At 39.8% G+C, this 23,090-nt stretch overlaps 1 protein-coding gene across 2 annotated transcripts; it reads left to right on the plus strand.

The window, feature by feature from the left end:
• The first annotated feature begins 403 nt into the window (after window positions 1–403).
• Window positions 404–21,613, plus strand: LOC139459819 (uncharacterized). Of its 2 annotated transcripts, XM_071241514.1 has the most exons (13): window positions 404–490; window positions 2,393–2,882; window positions 4,001–4,148; window positions 5,831–5,898; window positions 6,463–6,516; window positions 7,985–8,050; window positions 12,974–13,110; window positions 13,302–13,377; window positions 14,290–14,394; window positions 15,658–15,786; window positions 16,296–16,449; window positions 18,361–18,482; window positions 19,324–21,613. In XM_071241514.1, the coding sequence occupies exons 2-13, from the start codon at window positions 2,403–2,405 to the stop codon at window positions 20,074–20,076; spliced, it is 2,292 nt and encodes a 763-aa protein (XP_071097615.1). In that variant the 5' UTR covers window positions 404–490; window positions 2,393–2,402; the 3' UTR covers window positions 20,077–21,613. The 2 variants fall into 2 exon arrangements, with proteins under 2 accessions (XP_071097615.1, XP_071097616.1); XM_071241515.1 differs by lacking the exon at window positions 7,985–8,050.
• The last annotated feature ends 1,477 nt before the right edge of the window (window positions 21,614–23,090 follow it).

The raw sequence follows: 23,090 nt of genomic DNA on the forward strand, positions 1-23,090 counted from the left end.
ATACCCAATACTGGACCCAAAGGAGAAAATATAGAGAATATAAGAAAACTACGTATAACCAGAGACCATATAAATGATAACTATTTAGTAAACACTCAATGGCACTTTGTTTCACATGGAGTCCTGATGTAACGTTAAATGCAGTCATATGTGTACAATTTCTAATAAATGCAACAAAGAAAGTGCATGTTGACGTAAGGAAATGTTGTTACGAAAATAGCACCGTTACCCTCGAGTCAAAACTCTTTTCTGCATCAACGACAAAATACTGTTTGTATCGAATGCAAGGTATTATCGCATAAATTGTGATAGAAAGGACAAATAATATTACCCCCGCGTACCAACTAGTTTGCTTTAGAAATCGCAACAACCTTAGAATACTTTCGGTGATTGAGAGTATTTACATCCGCCATTAGTCAAGACACGACACGCTCACGTAGCCAATTGGTTTCGTCGCCGGAGAAGCTTCCAGTCTGTGTTAATTAACAAGGTTTGGCATCTGAAATACATGTTTTTCAAATAGCAGATAAGAGGCAAATTTGAATTGTACATGTAACTAAACCAGTAGCTGAATAACGATTTCCTTAAATCCTTATTATGCAGAGTAAATTGTGATAGTGAATCCCGCCCTTTGTCAATTAGCCTACCTGGTCCATGATGTTATGATCTGTTAAGGTAAGCTCTATGTTATTTATCAGAAATTCCATGGACGAAACATAATGTTCACAATACATTAGCAAACCCGGCGCTTTCCAAAACCCTGCTTTCGTCTGTTGCTATCGTCGTCTGCACAGAAATTACGCGCGTTAAAACCTGACACACGTGGTATGCCCAACTGTTTGAACGAGGAATTATTTTACCCTTTGTAACTCCTGACGCTTTAACCTTATCCAAAAACACGAAATACCATCACCATTCTCTGTGTTTCTGTCTGACCTATCACATTTGGCAAGAAATGGCAGCTTTTCAGCATCGGCCCCTGTGGCGTGTGGGGATTCCAGGTTGAATCAGGTCCCCAGCAAGCTATACTGATCATAAGAGACTATCTGTTGGTCAGGTTCGGCCTACTCCTCAAAGTCGTGAATTGTTGTTCACAATGTCAATCACTGGACTTTCTAGTCCAGGCCGCTGTCATGGCTGGAATGTCAGTGCGGTGTCAAGATGAACAAAATAGTTTGTTTGACAAGTCTGCGACATTAGCCACTATCCCAAATCCTAGTTTTGTCATATTCTGTTTGGTCAAGTAAGCTCAGCTTATAATAGTCACCATAATACATGTAACCTAAAATCTGCACAATATACGGCTTAGAGTCCCAAGATTTTCGCACAGATTGCATGTTCACACAATTCTCATAAAAATTATATAAACATATTAGCTATGAGCTGTTTGTCTCAACATAAATTGAGGAATTCAAAAGAAATTAATGTAGGTTACCATGGTTACTGTAGATACAAATTCTAATAGAAATAACTTTAGTCGCCATAATCAAAGATACCCAGGAAATTCTGTACACTAATCATATTGAACGTAAAAGTAAGTATACATGTATCATGGTATATATACTGTTCAGAATTTACAAAAAATGTGGAAGCAGTCAGATGGCTTGAGTTTTTCTTATGTTAGGTACTTGTTTGTCTAGCCCTAGTCTGTCTTACAGACCCTGATACATTTATATCAACTACAGCCTATGCAAGTCTATAATGTGTGGCAAGTCTAGATTACTGCAGTATCTGAAAATGAAGAGAATCACTGGGCTCCCTTTTTATTAGATTTTTATTAAGATAACTGAACAACTGTTTTTTTCTGTATATGTTCATTTCAGAGACTATATGTTAGTCTAGTCTAGCCCAGCCAAGTATATCTTTAGCATTTTCCACCATTTATGTTACTGAAATAGTTCTTAGTTTTTCCTTTAGGGGAAAATCAAATTAAATTAATATTCTCTCAAATTGTTTGTTTGTTCCATAAATGAAGGCCCTGAAAGCATGTCAAATGAGAATGGAAAAAAACTGGCCTTTGTGGCACTAAGCCATTGCAAATTGACAGATTGTGATGTCTGTTTAACATTTAAATTTAATTGTTGCTATAATAAAAGTGATAAAGTCTCCCTGTTAGTGTTAGATGCAAATATCCTGATACTGAAGGCTTTAATGTCCCTGACACCCTGACAGTTAATCAATGTATGATAATGCATATGTACCAAATGTCCTAATTAATAGTTACAACTAATGTTATTTATGGCTTTGTTGAGATAATCTCATTATGTTTTGTAATGATAGTTTCATAATAACTGAAATAGTGGAAATATTAATATAAGATGTCGGTGAGTAAAGGGAAGGTGATTTTAATTTGAACAAACTCTCGCTCACTCACTTCTGTGTTCTGTTGTAGATCCGGCAGCATGGTGTGGGGTCAGAACCAGAGTCAACAGAACTATGTGGGGCAGATGGGCATGGGGAATATGAACATGCAGAGCATGAGCTCACTCGGAATGGGAGCAGGTGGGCGGGGCATTTTAGGGGAACCCCCTGTGTCAGGCAGCAGCATGGGAATTAGTGGGTTCAGCAATATGCAAGGGATGATGGGCAGCAGCAGTAGCAGTGACAACATCGACACCATGATCCAACAGCGACGTCTTCAACAGCAACTTAGTTTGAGAGAGTCCCAGCTGGCTTTGGCAAGCAACTTGCTGCAGAAACAGAACCAGCTGATAATGGATGTGGGGATGCCTCCAAACATGGGTCCGATGTTGCCAAGTCCAACCAGCATGTCGCGGCCAATGATCCCCTCCTTACTTGATATGCCATCATCACGTCATGGCAAGCGTTCAGTGCCATCAGTGAACCGAGATATGGACATCAAGCGTCGACGTAGGGATTCGGTAGGTGTTCATGTAGTGAATTCTTCATTTGGAAGCCTCATCTCTTTCCTTTTTATTGTCACAGCGTTCGTTTTTGTTACTCACAGAACATGAGAATGTTTCTTGATCTCCGCCAAACGTTGATCAAGATTCTACAGATTCTTCATCTCTTCTTCATAAAGGTTGCCAGGAGGATCCAGTTATGTCTTTCATAATGTCGAAGAACAAACATTCAGGACTGACTTTCAGATGCATTTTCAAGAACTCGCAGTATTCCAAAGAGTTCATTCTCTTGCAATATTCTTGACACTTCAAGACATTATTTTTCACTCAAGCAAGCGCAGGTTCTTTTTGGGCCTGTATGTATCCACAGGTTTCCATTAACTTTCAAGACAGATTTATCAAAGTTGAAGAGAGGAAGATAGAACCTGTTGACATGGTTACTGGAACTGACTTGAATCCTGCAATATTATTCATACCACATCAATTGACTGAAGCGCTGGAATGACTTGGATCATGCTCCATTTGCAAATGATGCATGCAGGAATTTTTCTAATTCTTATTTTTGAATTGAATGATTCTATTGTATGTTGGTTATTTCAACTTATACTTCAAAGCTTACAAGATTGTTGGACTTGTTAGTACTCATACTTAGCATTGTTTTACCTTAATTTAAACATTTTTGTTATTTTTCCTCTTTCAACTTATTTTCCATATAGCTACTCATTTTCTGGCTGTTCACATTGCCCCTAATCTGTTAGTGAAACATCTGCACATATACGCTCAATACCGTCAATCAGTATGTATCACTCTCCAGTTTTGTAAATATACCTTGTTCTTGGACGTTGATATGGTTCAATGTGAACCTTTCTACCGATCTAAATGGTATTCAAAATGTTCCTGTTTTTCACAGTGATACCAGTATTCCAGAATATTTCTTCACAAATATTTTCCTTTTGATTTTAATGTGATTGAACATGTTGGTTTTGCTGACTTGCAAGTTCATTTATTCACCTTATTGGGGTGTTGAGAGGTGTGGAAACACCGCTGTCCTGTTGCTGCTGGAGAGTCTTGCACTAGGAGTCCTCTCCCTTCCCATACCACTGCTGAACATGTCCCCCAAACTGTCATGGTTTCAGTCATCCCCAAGTGACCACCAGAGGGGGCGAAACCGCAGCTCGGATTTCGATAGAAGGCGAGATTTGGACCGTTATTCTCCTAGTCGAAGACGAGAAGAACACACAAGTCGCAGGGATCGACCTAGTCGCTTCAGTCGACGGGATTCAGGTAAACGTTGTACTTTGCTTAGAGGGCTTGTTTACAGGTGACGTACATTCATGCTAGCTGGTCATGTAGTCAGAACTAACGTTTTACAGTGTTTGTAGGACATTTATCATGTTTCTTTGCAACATCTTCACAACTGATGGCCCAAGTGTCATTCTCTGCAGGGCCAAGGCAGCTGCTTCAGGTTGCTCTTAACAGCACGTTTGTCTGCCCTTTTTGCTGCTATTTTGATATGATCAAGGAACACATGGCGATGACTGTTCTGATTTGTTCATGAACGTCAGCGAAATGATTGTGCCCATCTTTGGATGTTGCCGTTTCTAGTAATTGCCCATTCACTTAGACAGCGGTAGCTGCTTTTCAGTGGTTGAAGCCATTAATGACCTAACATCACCAAATGAGTCGAGGATAGACACTGTTCGCCAAATTCACCTTGTCCACAGCTCGTGTTGGACTCGTGGTTTATGTAAAGTAGCTAGACTTTAGTAGAAAACAACTTGCCTCTCTGGTTTTTAACTAGTCTCAAACCAACCAACTAGTGGCTGTGTCTATCCCTGTGGGTTATGATCATCGATCACTTGTGATTTCTGGACTGTCCTTAAAATTTAGATGTTTCAGTATGTCTATTTTATATGATAATTTTATGTGCAGTGGATTAGTTCAGTGACTGTAAATGTCATTGTTCAATATGTGTGTAGTTGTGTTTGTAAGATATGACAGGCTGATTGAAAAACCCGGTAAAGTGCAAGGCCTGTTTTGGATCGACATGTGGACATTGTTGCATGTCGACTGAGGTTTTCATTCCGGATTGTACAGAAGCATGCAGTCATGTTGAGTTTACGCGCACAGGGAATGACTTCTTTGAAGTTTCCATTCAGCAGTGATTAAGGAGCAGCTTCTATCTTGCTTTCAGCTTTTCATAGTTCTTACCTGAAGAATCAGTTGCAGTGTTTCAATTTTGGATTATCACATGAGTTTGTAACTATGGACATCCTCCTTGACCCTATTGGATATCATACCGATTGTCCTAGTTCCCTTTGTCATGAAACATTTACGAGAATCACGTTGTGGAATAGCTGAAGTAAGGCTGCAGGATATGTTCCAGTAGATATTTAACAGTTTGTGGCTGATATGATTGATGAATGATGTTTGTGAGCCAGGAATGGTGGCTCATATAGTCAGGTTTTCAAAATCACATTTTCCTGCAGCCTATTTAACATGTTTATAATAGCAGCCTCTAAATTCTCTAGTTGTTATTTTTAGGTGAATGTGTCTGGTTTCGTCATTACCGTTGTTACCTTTCAATGCTTACAGGTCAAATGTGATGTTAAATATTAACTTCCTCAATACAGGTCAAATGATAAGCACAAATTACAAGGTTGTAGGAGCCAACACAACCTTGCTACATCCTACATGGGTGAATAGTTAGCTTTTCATAAACTTTTTATGACCATTGAAGTTATACAAACTTTTTTCACATTTGCTGAAATATTTTATAGATCAGTAATTACATGTAATTGTGATGATTATGAGTGACAAGGATATATTCTGATTAATGATCAATGGCTTACAATTTTGAAATACACGAAATAAGGATAATTTGATTTCAGTTACCAGTAGGCATGGTAGGATTGAAATGTTGTTTATCACCAAGAGTAAACTATAACTTGACTGTTTTCTGCCAGATGATTCCCACCGAAGGAGTCGGAATGACATGGAGGAGTATGATCCAGCCATGCCGACTGGGGATGAGGTTCGTGTGACACTGCAACTTACTCTATTCCTTGAAATATCGTACAGTGTTGGTGTAACTCCATCCAGATGGACAGTTTAAGTCACATTTAGGTTTACAATACATACATAGTCACCATTCACAAGCCTATATTAGGCTTATTGGACGCTGTGGAGGGTTATTTAGTCATATGATATATCAGATACCTAAAATAAGCAAATGTATTATATAATAAGTATATTATAAAAATAGTTGTCTTTCTGTGCATGTGTTGTCCATAGATTATCAAACATATTATTTAGGGAATGAAGTTTGTGCGGCATTTTGTGTTGTGTACATTATCTGGACTGTTCTGTGTTAAGACATGTTAAGACAATCTGTACCAAATCTCTCCCAAGAAGAGCTAAATGGATAATTACACACACTATTATACTATTGGGTATCCAATTTTTTCATGAATAATTGTACAACTCTTTGTATTAATTGGGTTATAGTGATTTTGTTTGCGAATTTTTAGCAAATACATAGCTTATATGGAGCCATTCTGTGATACATGCATTTTACCTGACTCTTTTTGTTGTCCAGATGCCGGGGCTTGAGCTAGCAGATGACATTCGACGTGATGATCGCGGACAGAGGGTATGGTTGACCTGGATGACTTTCTGTTGCATGTATTTTTATCTGAACCTAATAGAAAATGTAGAATATCATCCTGTTTACTCAACCTGCTGAAGTTTTAACAAATGTCAAGTTTCATAATAGGTTGTTTTTTCTCACTAATTTGAAGGTTTCGCATTCTGAGTTCCATGCCTTTATTTGTGAGTGTGTCTTACTGGTAGGGGTAATCCATTTCTATTTTCTGTAGGATCATGTTATGTTATGTTGCTTTAGGTTTGAAATCTGTCCCTGTCTTCAGACTCATAGTGTTCATCTTCATGTAAGTCGTCAGTGTTATAATTGACAACTGGAAAGTTTAAAAAAACATTTGCATATATATATATGTTGTGTACGGAGATTGAGAAATCCTGTTTGCTTCCGAATGTTTGAGAAGAATACCACTCAATTGATTTCAAAGGACTAGGAATTCCACTAATGATGTACACGATACATATCGTAGAGAAATTCCTTGCATTTTGGTGACATTCCCTCCAATTTCAATCTGTTGGGATAAGTGTTTTTTTCTGTTTTCATCTCTGTTTTTTTTACTACAATATGATGGTAATGTGGATATCTGATATTCTTGCAAATATCCTGAATATACATTATAATGAGCCTATCTGTCTGCGTCTATAACCTTCATCATGTTTGTCAGATTTAGTTTAAGCTGCTGCAATTGTGAGTGGTTTGGTTGCAGTTCAAGAGGTGTTTTCCTATGTTAGACACAATACATGCATGCTGTTTTTCATCTGAATTTGCCAGAGTAATAGAAGCAACACACTGATGTTTGAATTCTAATTGTTTTCTGTCTTGACGAGTGTAGTTATCTGCAGCTGAATCATGCATGGAAGTCTCCCTGTTCTATTGTCCTTCAAACGCTGTGTTGCCACCTTTAATACTGAAACTAGACGTGTATGTGTAGATATGGTTGCTTTAAAATGTTACTATGGTTACGAGGTGGCATATTTATTATCACATTTTTACAATCATTTTCAGTTAAGACATGAGACCATAACACTTCATTCAGATCATGTTTTTATCAAGATTTATCATTTGTTTAGTTAATAAAATCCTCTTCATTAATAAAAAAACAAAAAAAACATTAATAGGGTACAGCTATGTATGAATGATTCTGTCATTAAGACATATTCAACTCAACCTTTAATATTTACTATCTTGAAGAAAGCATCCCCATTAAGAGCTACTAGGGATAGTCTAGAGTTGACAAAAATACTATTTAAACAAATATATTGGGCATTTTCCCAATAAAATTCTTCCTGTAAGTCTAAGTGTTGAGAGTTTGCCTCTTGTTACTGGGGCAAGTCAATTCCCTGTTATATCAACCATGGTTTATTCTATGAGCCAGTTCCGTCCAGCTGGTGGCTCTGTGGCCCAGCTGCTCTACCTACTGCAGCCACTGTCATCTCATTTCTCATCTCTTCTTCTCCAGCCACCAGTCGGTGAGAAATCTGCTTTCTACTGCCATGTGTGTGACATGGAGTGCTCCAATGACCAGGTAGTTCTGTCACACCGTCTCTTGTGTGTTGCCAGTGCTTCGCCCCAGTGCTGTGTGGGCGGGGCACTTATTTGCCTCTTTCCCGCCCCACTCTTGGGCTCAGTTATCTAGATACTCTTAAACATTTGCCTCTTGTGTTTCATTGGAAACTGTCTTGTTCAAATATTTAACTAAACATGTTTTTTTTTCATGTTTTATTTGATCTGAAAATACTGGGTTTTTTTTCTTTTTGATGAATTTTTCTATAACACCTATCATTTTTGTCCTTATTTATTTTTCATTTTTGAAATTCAGTACTTCCCCTCTTCAAATCCCAGTGTAGATTCCAGGTCACAAAAGTCCTGACAAGTGACAAACCCATCTAGACGTTGGACAACTAATGGGATTAATTTAGGGGTGAGGTTGTGTCATCATGCCCTGTAGTGTAGTGTGATGCTGTGATCAAGGCCCCCTTGTGTGGGGGTGGTGTCATCATGCCCCATACTGTGGTGGTGATGGTGATGGTGTCCTCCCCCCTTGTGTAGGGGGTGGTGTCATGCCCCCTACTGTAGGGGGTGATGGTGTGTCATGCCCCCTAGTGTTGGGGGTGATGGTGTGTCATGTCCCCTAGTGTAGGGGGTGATGGTGTGTCATGCCCCCTAGTGTAGGGGGTGGTGTCATGCCCCCTAGTGTAGGGGGTGATGGTGTGTCATGCTCCCTAGTGTAGGGGGTGATGGTGTGTCATGCCCCCTTTTGTAGGGGTGATGGTGTGTCATGCCCCCTAGTGTAGGGGGTGATGGTGTGTCATGCCCCCTAGTGTAGGGGGTGATGGTGTCATGCCCCATAGTGAGAAGGTGATGAATGTCACTTGTGTCCCATGTTACTTGTTCTCCTTTTGCACTCGGTGAAGCTGGAACATTGCTGACTGCTGCTTAAACCCCACACCTTGAATCAATCCCAGTCTGTCTGTACCACACCACTCTGTGTATATATATATCGATCTCCTTTTGTTACTATGGCAACTGACATGTTGTTGTCCCACCTCCATTGGGTACTCCTCACAGATCTGAAAACTCATGAGTTGCTGCAGTGGCTAATGTTTCATAATTCTCTGCAGATACTTCTAATTTTTTCTTATGAATTAAAAACACTCCGGTAACAAACTCTTAAGACTGCCTTCTGACTTACTGTTTTTCATGTTATTTGATGTTAAATTGGCCTTGAAATATTCCTGTTTTTCTTTTAACATAAAAATAGTTGGCATGCATGGTATGACTGCGGTAACCATGGTTACATGTTTCCTACCTGGAATGTTTCTTCCACCTTGCCTGCTGTCACGTCCTGTTGCCCGGTATCCGTCCCTCTGTATCCCTTCACACTTAAGTTCCAGACACAAGAGGTAGAATGTCTAAGACGTTTGATGTGGCAATGCAGGTTTCTAGTTCTGTACAATACCCCCAATTCCTGCTTCTGCTTTGTCATGATATATGTAGATCAACCCTTGCAACATAAACATCTCCCTGCTTTGGGGATCATAGCCTAGACATTGGATTACTTATCCCAGCCACCTTGCCGGGAAGTCCACTGTACATGGAATGGGTTGAAGCTCCTTGCAAACTGTTGGTTGGACGTGGGTTATCTCCCTTGCATTGAATGTCAGAGTTCACAGATTTCTTGTCCAGGTAAATTTGGAGAAAGCCTATTTCAGGACTAACTATGCGACTAATTTCCTTGTTTCGGGAAAGGTTAACCTTTCCATTTAAGATTTTTTGTCCAGCCAGACAAGAATCCTACCATGTTTGTTCTTGGGTTACAAAGCAATTGTCTGTTTTTTTCCCATTTATCATGTGTAGGGATTTTAATTAAAAATTCCTATTTTATTAAAAATTAATGTTATTACAAGGTCATAAAGGCTAGCAAAGACTGGCTATTCAAAACTTGTGTTTCTGGTAAGAAGGCTCAACAGAAATTTGATAGATTTCTGGAATGTTGTGCAAGAACCAAAGATATGTTTCGTGAAAACTGTTTCCAATTACCTGTGTAAGCTCTTGACATACATGCAAGTGTGGCGGCCGCTAGAGTCTAGTAGTGATATACTGAGGATATTTATGGATGCATGTGGACATAGTTAGAAAAGAATATGCATAGAAAATGTGACTGACAAACCAAGGTAAGTCAGTGAAGACCTCATATGTTTGTAATTACTGTCTGCCAAGGTTTCTTCTATTTTCCCAATTTTCCTGTTTTCTGATCTGATCTGATCTCTTCATTTACTGTCACACTCAAATTGTGTCCTGCAACACATACCCATCTGTGTCATATCTCCTGTCTAATGTGAGGTATATCATGCCCCAGCTTCAGTACTTGTAAGAGATGAGCTTGAATATGAGATGAGTTGGAATAGTTTCATTATAGTGGTTGTGTAGTCAGACGAACATCACATTGTGACGCTCTGACAGATTCTATCAGGGCCAAATACTTTGAGTCAACAAGCCCAAACTTGTCTCGGTGGCTTGTTTAGTATGTATGTCTGTCTAGACTTGGCTTTCCAACTTGTAGCTAAGGTCCCTGATTCATGTAGGACTGGGCCTTATCCAAGTAACATTATCGTTACCAACTCCCATACTCAACATAGGTATGTAGAGGCTCTGGTGTGCTGACATATCCCACAGGTATGGGTCAACACTCAGGCTATTTGTCTCCCCCCAGCCTGTCAACACTGTTGATACTGCAATACTGCTCCCAACTCCATCATGGAAAAATGTTCAATTTCTCAACCATCTATTACTATCCACATTTTCTGTCACCATCCATATTTTCTGTCACTGTCTTAAATAGTGAAAGTTTCTTGCCTGTCCACTGCTGTTGTTTACCATGATGGCCCCTAGCTGGTCTGCCTGTAAACACTTACACCCACTCACTCAGACACTGTCACTGTCCACTATTCTGTTACTACTTTGAATATTGAAACAAATCTGGCACTTGTCACCAGTCTTGTCTACCTGGACGACATCCGACGGGTATCTGTTGGGATGTGATAACATGCTCACCTGTGTGCTCTGTTGCACTTTGCTTTCATTATGTTTTCTAACACTTTATTTCCTACTTTTGATTTTCAGTTTTCAAAATGCAGTTTATCTGCAAGGTTAGAAACTACAATTACTTGAAGTATTTCTTCAGGTTTTAGAGCATGTTGGCGAGTTGTATTTGTTTTGTCAATAGCAGAAAGCTATTTTCATTTTCAGCTAAAAGCATGCATACTAATCATGCTAGTACATTGCTAGTTTAGTAGTTTGAAGGTAGATACAGTCATATAGTTACATGCACAACAGGTTTTGACAAGATTCACAAGTTCTACAACGATTGGATGTAACACTAGATGATATATCGTTTAGAATATATTACTGGTATCTTAGGCAGGTACTTTTCTTTGGAAACTATTGTTCACAAACTGAAGTTTAAAACACTCTTGTTTCACAGTAATGTCGTGTAAGTTGTCAACTCTTGCAAGGCATGCATACACTCACTAGTCGGCTCTGTAGGCCTCCCTACCTTGATTTCAATGTTTCTAGGGTTCACTCTATTAATTTTCCGACATAGGCATCTGAAAGTTTTTCAAGAGGTGCGCCCACACTGGCCCATACAATACAGCACAACGTTAAAAGGCCCCATTGTCTTTGAAAATGATGGCCTTTTTTCAAATTTAGGGGCTAAAAGCACAAGCACCCGAGAAATATTTATTTAGGATTCCTAAGTGCCATTGGTAGGTAAATTGGCACAACAATTGTGATACTATTGAAAGTTTGATATTTATTATGTTCAAATATTTGTAAATTCTGAGGTTTTGGTAATTTTGACTGCAGACTTGGGTCTGAAAATCGTCACCTGATCAGGTCTTGATAAATCCCGGCAGTACACTTTCACATATTGAAATTCAAAAAGTTTCTCATATATAATCAATGGTTATGTGATAATTATAGCCGATGATATGTTATGGCTTTGTACAACCGACTTGTATTTCACTGAAACAGGACCAATAAAGTGGATTGAAAGGCTTTAATGCTTAATTGATCTCATTGAGTCCAATGGTGAGATACCTCCTAATTTGAGAAAACATTTCCAATTTTAAAAGTTATTTTTAATGTTTGTCTGCCAAGAGCAAATAGTTTGGAATCCTAGGTTAATTTGTGTGATTGATGGCGACAGGCAGCCTGTGTTATGTGATGCATTGGTCCTATAGTGCTGGCCAAATTGTCCAATAGTGAAGGTACCATAAGAACTAGTAGAAATCTGCCTTTTTCAAGAGTTTTGCTATGTGTTATTAGGACTAGTGGACTAAAACTGTTGGTTTCTATCACTGAATACTAAGCTAGGGCACGACAGCCTGTTATGGTCCAGTGTTAAACGGGCAAACTAATTATCAATGCTGTCAGGCCAAGGCACAATCGACATTTTCTTGGTTTGATTCCCCAAACACATATAGACCTGTGAAGATCCGGGGAAGAATAGGTCTTCACAGCAACCCATGCTTGCCGTAAAAGGCAACTATGCTTGTTGTAAAAGGCGACTAACGGGATCGGGTGGTCAGACTCGCTGACTTCGTTGATGCATGTCAACTGCGTGGATCGATGCTCATGATGTCAATCAATGGATTGTCTGGAGCAGACTCGATTATTTACAGACTGCCATATCGCTGGAATATTGCTGAGTGCAGCGTTAAACAACAAACACATGTATAGAAGGCCTGTGGTGGTGCCATCTGCCATGGTATTGCCTGTAAATTGATAAAAGCAGCATGCAACCATACTCACTGGTACATGGGGGTTGAACATGTGTATGCATGCCTGTGAGATGTTGACAGTGGTAGAAGCAAGGTGATGAGCTGAACCGCAACATCCCTGCTGGAGCACAACCCCAGTAACAAGCTGTTTGTTGGTGTTCCAGAACTTCCGTGCCCACATGTCCAGTACAAGGCACAAGGAAAGGATGTCCGATGTCCTGGAAGTAACCGGCAAGAAGTCGAGTCACATTCAAGCTCGCCTCAAGGCACAGGAACATCTGAAGCGCATTGAAAGTAACAGGTTTGTGACCATAACAAACCGTGTATATTTGTGCAGATAGAAAAGAAGCATTCTGCTTGTGCCATATGGGTTTTTATAAGCTATTGAAACTATGACTCTGTAAATCCTTTGTCTAGAAATAATTATTTTAGAGCTTCTGAAATAAATTTAAGAATTTTTTGTTAGCTGAAAGTGAATTCTGTTTGTTTCAGAGTTGGATTCTGCAAGGTTTGTGACCAGGAGCTTAGCATCCCCTTCCTCCGACACAAGCTGACCACTCTCCACAAGGTAAGCTGGACATGCCACAGTACAGGGGTAGATTTAGCTATACAAAACATGCACACGTGCGACCTATTATTGAAAATTGAAACCTAATATTTCTGTCACTTTATCACAAAAACTTCAAAACTTGAGTCTGTGTTACCCTCACTTGTTCGCACACAATGATTTATTAATCTCAGAACACACTCAGTATCTCAAGTTTATTTACCATACTACTCCATGTTATGCACAACTTATGCTTCCTGAGGCTTGTCATGCAACTGGGGTTGCTTCAAGATTATGTGCACATGTCCCTGTTATGTTTTACAGCTATGTGTTATTGATTTGCGACACTGGCAGCAGATGTTCGGTAAATTAATGAGACCAGGGTGCAACATGATTGTTTGTTACAACTTGGTTTTCATGTCAACATGCACCTGGTACAAGTTCAGCCAAGTACATTAAATAGGAAGAAAGTTTGTCTGTCCACTTCTCAATGGGGACAAGTTTCTCAAACACTGTTTAAGTTACAGAAATGAAATTGTACAAACTTTGTGTTACTAGCCCTGATCTTGAATGAACTCGAAACATAATATTTTTTAGAATTATGGCCCTTGTTCCATGCTTTTCAACTTAGTGCATACTGCATAAAATGGGAACAAGTTTTATCTGAAACTACTGAAATTACATGAATGAAAGTTTGCATGCTCATTTTAAAGATACTTGTTAAGACCAAGTTTGAAAATTGGTGCCGCAAATTAATTTTTTGGTACAGAGTTATGTCCTTTGTTCCAAATGTGCCCCAGTTGTGATCCTTTAGCTCTCAACAGTCTTCATTTGTGCTCTCCTCACTCGACTCTGGTACACTTGAAATGCTGTTCAAGCTCTCATGCATCCCAAATAATGACTTAACAGCTGATTGAATGCCTTGTGTTTCAGAAACGGGAGATGCAGGTGAGGAAGGGATGTGGTTGGTGTGGTGTGAAAGATTTCCTCAACTTCTCTGACGTCCTCAAACACAGAGAGAGACAAATTCACAAGGAGGTACGTACAATACAGCCTACATTCATCCACGTGGATGCTCAGTGCTCCGGATCGCCGACTTGATTGATGCATGTCATTGTATCCCAATTGCATAGGTCGATTCGTGATATCAATCACTGGATTGTCTGTCCCAGACTCGATTATTTAGACCGCCATCATAGTGCTAGAATATTGCTGAGTGACTCTTCTGCATACTGTTCAGCTTCCTGATCTTTAAAATCAGCAAAGGACAACTGGACATGCTTGACTCACCACATGCACATTGTCTTTTTCTGTCAGGTTTTGTAAGAAAGTACTATCCTTGTATATTATTTACCATCTCAACCGCCTCCGTGGTCTAATGGTAGAGCGTCCGCCTGGAGAGTGGAATTTCCGGGGTTCAATCCCCAGCTGTGTCGTACCAAAAGCCGTTAAAAGATGGTACTTGTTGTTACCCTGTCAGGCGCTCGGCATTAAGGGACTAAAACAAGTCGAACTGGTCGGCTCGGAGTCAGTATACTGTGTCTGAGTGGGGTATTCATGTTAACCTGCGGCATGGTATCAGAATGCTAGCACTATAAATCGGCATCAGTCCGGACTAGCGCACGTGCCTGCACGTCGCTATATAAGTGCAATAATCTTCGACGCGATGTTAAACCTCATTTCACCTCACCTTTACTATCTCACACATGCCAGTATGTGAGCTTTGTTATGCAATCATGATTGTTTTCATTTCATCTTGATGGGATTGTTCGTTTGTTGTTTAACGTAGCACTCAGCAATATTCAAGCTGTATGACGGCGGTCTGTAAAGAATCGGGTCTGGATCAGACAATCTAGTAATTAACATTAACATCGATCCACACAATTGGGATACAATGACATGCATCAACTAATTCAGCGAGCCTGACCACCCGACCCCGTTAGTCGCATAGTCTCCATTTACAAGCATGCATGGGTTGCTGAAGACCTATTGTACCCAGGATCTTCATGGGTCATGATGGGATTGAATTATTTACCATATCAATCTTGTTTTCATGTATGGAGCCAAATACTATACTCCTCTTTGATAGGGATATTTTTTTCTTTCCATGATATGCAGAACTGAGTCTCATATAAAGTGTGTATTTAATCAGAATGACATCTAATTTTCTAGTGCGGTGTTAAACAACAAACCAACCAATAACTTCATGCCTTAACAAGAATACTTCATGCCTTAACAAGAATACTTCATGCCTTAACAAGAATATTTCATGCCTTAACAAAAATATTTTGTCTTAACTAGAATGCTGCTAAATATGGCAAGAAGCCCGAAGCTTATGTTACGAAGAGGACCGACAGCAGATCGGGGCGATCCTCCGACCTCGTTACAGTGGATAGTGTTGGTTACAGCAGGGATGGAGGGGACAGGAAGGTAAAGTTATGTACTTGAGTTGGTGGAGAAGTAAAACCCAGTCGAGATTCTGCGAGTGGTCAAGTGGTCCTTGATGTGGAACTGTCATCTAATTGAACTCTAGAGTTCCTCCTATTTCTGTTCTAGTCTAAGCATTAAATTCATCTTGCACGAATACAACTCTTGATTTTATCACATTTATCATGTTTGCTTTGAGCAAGATGGCGCCTAACAAGTTATTATATTTTATTTTTTATTATGGCTGTTAAGATCAACCTCATTTTGACAAATCTTCAAGGGATGAGTTTATCACGACGGTCTTCTGACACTACTGAAGTCAAAACGTGATACTGATGAAGTTTGACAAGGAAGTAGAAATATATCTTACACATGACAAGAGTGGCCAGCTGAAACTGGGAAAGGGATTGCAGGCTTCTGAATTTCTTCACTATTGAATTTGAGGTTATGTTATGTTTTCCGTGCATTAAACCAAAGGACAATTTGGAGTTTATCTGTATTGTTACTTTCAGTCGAGATCAAGGACAACCCAATCTGGAACTTCCAGATTAAATACGTCTGGTAAATCTGACACCTCCCGAACTGGAACCTCGAAATCGGGCAAATCTGAGACTAAGGATGTAGACTTGTGCCCAGAGCTGCAGTATGATGCAGAGACTGCTGTTGGTGAGTTCACTTCATTCCGCAGGGTTAAAAATTCCTTGTATTTGACAACCAGTGGGGATTCTGGGTAAGAATATTGGTCCCCAGAAACCTATGCTGGTCATAACAGGTAACGAAATCGATTGGGTGGTCAGGCTCTGTGACCTGGTTGATTCCATGTCATTGTATCCTGATGGCATGGATTGTTGCTCATTATATCAACCACTTGATTATATATTGGTGGCTTTCATACAGCTAGAAAACAAACTGAATAGCTTTCAAACCCAACAAACTCATTAGGCATTGTGAAAATTGTAATAGCACAATAAAGATGAGAAAATAGTTTTTTTTACCAGCAATACTTTATGCTGTGATGATATTTAAAGCCAGTATTTAACTGGACAAACTCATGGGACATGAACTTTGAGTGGCTTCGTGCACAGTATGATAAAGAGTTGAATGTGGGGATTAAAAAAATAAGAGGTTATCAATCTCATTGAAAAGGAAGGGGACAAACTCTATGAAGATGGATTGATGGTATTATTCTTTATTGCAAGCTTATATTTCCAAGGGCACATCTGCTCACCTTTGTGAATGCCTTGTGACCCGCTTGACAAAACATGTTGTCCTTTCCACTGTAATTTGTCTTAATAGTTTATTGAATAAAATCCCATCAATTTTTTTGCCATGACTATTCACTGCTGAACATGCTGAATCTGTTGTCATTTATCCTAAAGCTTTGGTTCATTTCAGCCTTTGGCAAAAAGGGAGTTTTTAACCAAAAAAAAAAAATTAACAACTATTTGAGATAAAAATGTATGATATGATTTACACCTTTATCTTGATTGAAAATACATCATGGCAGTAAAAATCAACCTCATTTTGACAAATCTTCAAGGGATGAGTTTATCACGACGGTCTTCTGACACTAATGAAGTCAAAACGTGATACTGATGAAGTTTGACAAGGAAGTAGATATTCTCACTTGTGATAGGGATATATGAGGGGATTCTAGAGCAGATGAGGTCCTCAGTAACTTGCTCAGATATCTCCATTTCATTGTGATAAATACCCTGAACCTATTTGCCACCGAAGTTTCGTTTCAGAAATGCTGTCACCATATCCATCATCATGCTTATCATTAACATATGATAACACAGGATTTCTCTCGGCCATGAATGTAATTTAATTGGAATGCTGATTTTTAGCATTTTTTCATTTGAATAAGGCTCAAAATGAAGCTATATTTGTGGGTGGGTCCGGTGTGTTTATCATTATAATAGAATGCGATATGATACGCGGAATAATGGAGGATGGCCTCCATTACATACCTGGAATATTGGTAACTGTACTCGGTCATTGAGGGCAAAGAAATGGCTTGTTTTATTCAGTGATGCTTGTTCCATTCAGTGATGCTTGTTCCATCACTACATGGGGCGGTCGGGTAGCCTAGTGGTTAAAGCGTTCGCTCGTCACGCCAAAGACCCAGGTTCGATTCCCGACATGGGTACAATGTGTGAAGCCTATTTCTGGTGTCCCCAGCCTTGATATTGCTGGAATATTGCTAAAAGAGGCGTAAAATCATAATCTCTCACTCACTCCATCACTACTCAATGTATCATGTACGGTGTATGCATCATCATTGACTGGGACAATTTCTAATTTTGTACAGTTACTGAATTAAGAGGAATGTGGAAGATCTAGAGAATATGTATTTTAGATGGGAATATTCATGGTATATGGAATACCTGATGAGATCAACGTTACATTCAACAAGTCTTTATTTTCAAGTGATGAGTTTATCACGACGGTCTTCTGAAAATACTGAAGTCAAAACGTGATACTGATGAAACACAGACTCTCATAGATTATAGAAGTAGGGTTGTATTCATTGTGACTTCATGTTCCTAAGACCTTGCCATGTTTTTCCTTCAGGTCAGAACTATGTTATTCCTGTGTCGGGTTTCTTCTGCAAGTTATGTCACAAGTTCTACAACACCGAAACAGCCGCCAAGGTTACCCACTGTCAGTCACAGCCCCACTTCAACATGTTCAAGGTAAAGGAGGCATCCATTACATTATCTTATCTAACTATTGTTCGATAGTGACAAGGAAAAGGTCATTATGACGACTGTTTAGGGGAATCTCGGTCATACCCAAGTTTACTTTCTTTGAATACTTACATACTGTTCTAGAAACGACTGGGGGTGGTGAAGTGGTTTAAAGTGCCACAACTAACTGCAGAGTTGTCCTCTGTGCCTAAATTAGGTTTGACACAAATAGCTGCAAGATTGCTTGTTCAATGTTAATCATCTCACTCGCTCCGTGGTCCAGTGGTTAGAGCATCTGCCGAGAGAATGGAAGGTCGGGGGTTCGATCTCCAGCCGTGTCACACCAAAAGATGTATAAGGATGGTACTTCTTGGTACTCTGCATTAAGGGGCTAAAACAAGGACTGGTCGGCTTAAGAGTCTGTATACTGTGTCTGGCTAGCACTATTAACTCGGCATTAGTCCCGAATAGTACGAGCAGCCACACTCATGTGCATGCACATCATTATACAAGTGTAATAATCTTGAACGCGACGTTAAACCCTCACCTCACTCCTGAGTTTTAGGGTTTGAATCCAAGAATGACCCTTCTATTCATCTTTGGACAGTCAGCACCTTATCCCTGCAAATGGTTTTCATCCAAGCTTTCAATCTAAGCATTATAGTTGATTTTTTTTTTGACTGCTTATTTGATGATTTTCATCACGATGGTCTTCTGAAAATTGAATGAAGACACTTGTGTTTCTGATAAGTAGCTGTTCTGATGTTATGTATGCAACATTGTATTTACTGCACCACAGCACCTTCCCTTGGTTCACTATTTCTCATCATAGTAAATGTATTTTCAGAAGGCCAAAAATGTTGCTAAGGCTAAAGCCATAGCTTTGAAGAAGACATCAACCCCTGTCAGTGCTAAGGATGAACCTAAATCTGACCATGAGGAGACGAACATTGCCCAGGCAGAGAAGACGGGGGAGGAACAAGAGCCTGCTGAAGAACAAGAGCCTGCTGAAAAGGTGAAAGATGAGGAGCCTGAGGGCCAGGAAGAGGCAGACAAACAGAATGGAGGAAACGAGGTTCAGGAGGATATGGTTGACACCGAGGGTCAAGGTGAAGCTGAGGAAGGTCAAGGTCAGGCTTCTGAAGCTGCTGAGGACTTTGACCAGGATGAGGAAGCTAACGGAGATATGATGGAAGGTGATGATTGTGCTGGGGAGGACGAAAAGAATTTGACGGAGGAAGAAGAGGAGGAGAAGCTATTGGAGAAGGATGATGATGATGATGAGTCGGAGGGTGGATTAATGCCCGAAGATATGATGTTCAATGTTGAAGATGAAGATGAAGATGAGGGTGATGCTGCTATTATAGATTTAGCAGATGGGAGCTTGGAGACAGCAGGCGAAGATAAGGACACTTCTGATGTTGCAGAGACATCTGTCCAAGAATCAGAGGAGGCTGTGGAGCAGGTGGCTGAAAGTGTTGAGAATGTTGAGAGTGTTGAGAGTGAAGATGCTCCAGATGCTCCAGCAAATGATACCCCTACAGCTGCTAGAGGGAGAGGGCGGGGAAGAGGGCGGAGAGGAAGAAGGGGACGAAAGTAAAGGAACTGGGTTGACATGTGAATGGTAGGATGTTTGGTGAGAGGATGGTGTGTGAGGTGTGCGAATTACCCTTGTTTTGTGATATGGACATTTTATGAAATTTCTTTGTTAAACATTGTCTCGTGTATCTTTGTGGCTTGGTGGGAGGTAGAACAAGCATTGTCATATCATGTTTTAGTCTCCAAGATGGCGGTCAAGGAATTTTACTCACTATCTGTTTCATCATCTGTCACATTTCCTGCTTGTTTGAGTGACACCACAACATGTTTAGGCCCGTGTTTCCCCCCCCCCCCCCCCCCCCCATTGTTCTAATAATTATGTAGTTAAATTTCTCCTCCAAAACATTGCCAGCTGTATATTGCTTTCATCCCTTAATTATGTAATACAAGCCACTTATTTGATGCTTATTTTGTATGGGTTCAGAACAAATCATTTTCCAAGAATTCCTTCAGAATATTCTTTCTTTGTATAGCTGTATAATGTCAGTCATCAGCCAGTTGTCTACATAGTAGTCATCACATGTAAACATCATTCCCCTTGGACTGTCAGTAATGTTCTGTATAATACTAAGTGACAATTCCCTGTAAGCATACAGTTCTACACATTGTCACACTGAATGTACTTAATATTTTTCACACCAAAGATGATACTGTCTCTGCTGCAACTTGCCATAGTCAGTGTTTCCATGGAAGTGTTTTGTTTCAAAGATATTTCTTTTGGCTTAGTTCGATTCATTAGCCTTTGGGAATTTGGCTTGCTTTAGCATAAACTCATCTTCCCGAGGCAAGATAGGTTTCTGACCATAAAAGTCCAGTTTACCTCGCGAAGTGCATCAAATCATGTGCACCTTGGTAGAATAATGAGAAGATTTGCAAAATATCTTTACACCCAGTTGGCGGTCCACATGCTTTGCAAATCCATCAGTCCACCGAAATATGCACATTGAAACCCATGTTGTTTACGACCTGGATGTCTAGTTTGTTATGCGATCTGGATTTGACTATGCATAGACTCAGTCCAGACATTATGTGACTCGGCAAGAACGGAAACTCTAATAGTCAGTTGACACCCTTTCCTCGGGAAGATGTTTTAGCCATGCTGAAAGTCGTTTATTTGGTTGAGACTTGTAAACTATTTTCAGATAGGAGAAGGGTATTTGTTCATATTGGTGTTACTTGTCAGTGAATTCATACTGATCAAGATTGTCATTTCATTGTACCATTTCACCAAACGGTTGGAAATTGTGTGATGTATATTTCCATAAAAGTGAATGGATGTCGTGTATTTTTCCACTTTGTTATTAATACTAAATCGGTGATAATAAATATGAATCAAAACCTGATATTGGTGCCATTTTGGTTTATTTGCTGAAGAGACTGATTGGAGACTATTGTAGCATCGTGAAGATGTATATATATATGCATCATTTGATGAAATGTTTTGCATAGTTGAGCACATAATGACATTTGCTTTTGTTATCCCAACAAAGTATCATTTGCCTTTGTTTTACCAACAAAATGTATGAATACATTAGAAATAAATATGTTGTACAACCATGGGTTTTGTGTTATGGTGTGAGAATGAGTGTTCAGTGGTGGAAGGTAGTGCTGGTATCAATCCCAAATTTCCACCGATTAGTCTTTAGTCACCAAAGTGATCAGCATGATTTTAGCGTTCCTACCACGATCAGATAACCGAAATAGTCTTATATGAACTGATGTCTAAGCAGGCAGCCTAAGAACCAGTTTGGCTGATTTGTTCTCGAATGGATGGCCAGGGTCGAGCTAATGCAGTTTCACAATCTGAATAGAATGGGTTGCTAGACCTATTGACTTTGATTACCATTCTTGCTGTAAAAAGGCGATTATGCTTGTAAAAGGCGACTAACGGGATCGGGTGGTCAGCTCGCTGACTTTTTTGATGCACGTCATCGTATCCCAATTGTATGGATCGATGCTCATGATTGGATTGGATCGGATCCCTGGATTGTCTGGTCCAGACTCGATTTCTTACAGACCACCTCATACGAGGGGCGTTCAATAAGTTTTGCAACTTCAATATCAAGACCAAGTCGCAGAACATCTTTTGCACTCTTATTTTTCAAAATAATCTCCATTCACCTCAATACACTTATTCCATTTGTCCTTAAAGCTTTTAATACCACTTTTATAGAAATCCGCAGCGTCTTCCACGTATGGCACATTTCATTTGCCGGAATAGGAAATAGTCGCTGGGGGCGAAGTCTGGGCTGTACAGTTAAATCACCCACCCTACACCCCAGACTTGGCACCCTTGGCACCATCAGGTAAAGGTAATCCCGTCATTGTTTTGCTTATTCATGGATGTGAGCTTGTTTTCGGGCAAAAGACAACTGGTGATTATCAAATGATAGGTGATGTGTTCATAGACTGGGCAGTAGCTGATGTTCCAACCAATCTAAACAACCAAAGCGTCACTGTCATGGACAACGCCAATTGATAAAATGTCGGGAACCAGATATGATACTGTAACGCCCATCACGAGTAGTCTGAACTCGACCATGCAGGAATCTGACATCATGCAATGTCGACTTCAGACTGTCTGAAAGGAAAATTCAACTCATGGAGAAAATTCGCCTGAATAAGAAACCAGTAAAGTACAGTCACGTTTTCTTTCGTACGCCAGGCAGACATTGTGAGCTCAACCCTGTTGTGCCTATCTTGGCTAACTGTAAATAGTTTGTGGCAAGACATAACGCAACATTCAAACTCGCACATGACAAAGGGAGGATCAACGCAGTCTTTGCTAGATATCAGCCTTGTTGAACCAGTTATGCCTTTGGTTGATAGAACAGATTCATATACGTCATCAGTGGAGTCAAATGCTACCTAAAGAAATCATCTGTAGAACAACAAATTCTTCTGGATTCCAAAACCGCAACCTTCCAATACTCATCCCGTTTCATAGCTTTAACTATTCCATCATTTTTACAACCAAATAAAATGCAGTACATATCCTAAATTGCCATCCCATCA

The sequence above is a fragment of the Haliotis cracherodii genome, unplaced genomic scaffold, assembly GCF_022045235.1.
Source record: "Haliotis cracherodii isolate W230 unplaced genomic scaffold, xgHalCrac1.p SCAF_13, whole genome shotgun sequence".
NCBI lineage: Eukaryota > Metazoa > Mollusca > Gastropoda > Lepetellida > Haliotidae > Haliotis > Haliotis cracherodii.

Coding starts and splice junctions, on each gene's coding strand:
- LOC139459819 (XM_071241514.1), top strand. CDS start 2,403: ATGGTGTGGGGTCAGAACCAGAGTCAACAGAACTATGTGGGGCAGATG. Junction 4,149..5,830: donor CTTCAGTCGACGGGATTCAG/GTAAACGTTGTA, acceptor GTTTTCTGCCAG/ATGATTCCCACCGAAGGAGT. Junction 5,899..6,462: donor CCATGCCGACTGGGGATGAG/GTTCGTGTGACA, acceptor TTTGTTGTCCAG/ATGCCGGGGCTTGAGCTAGC.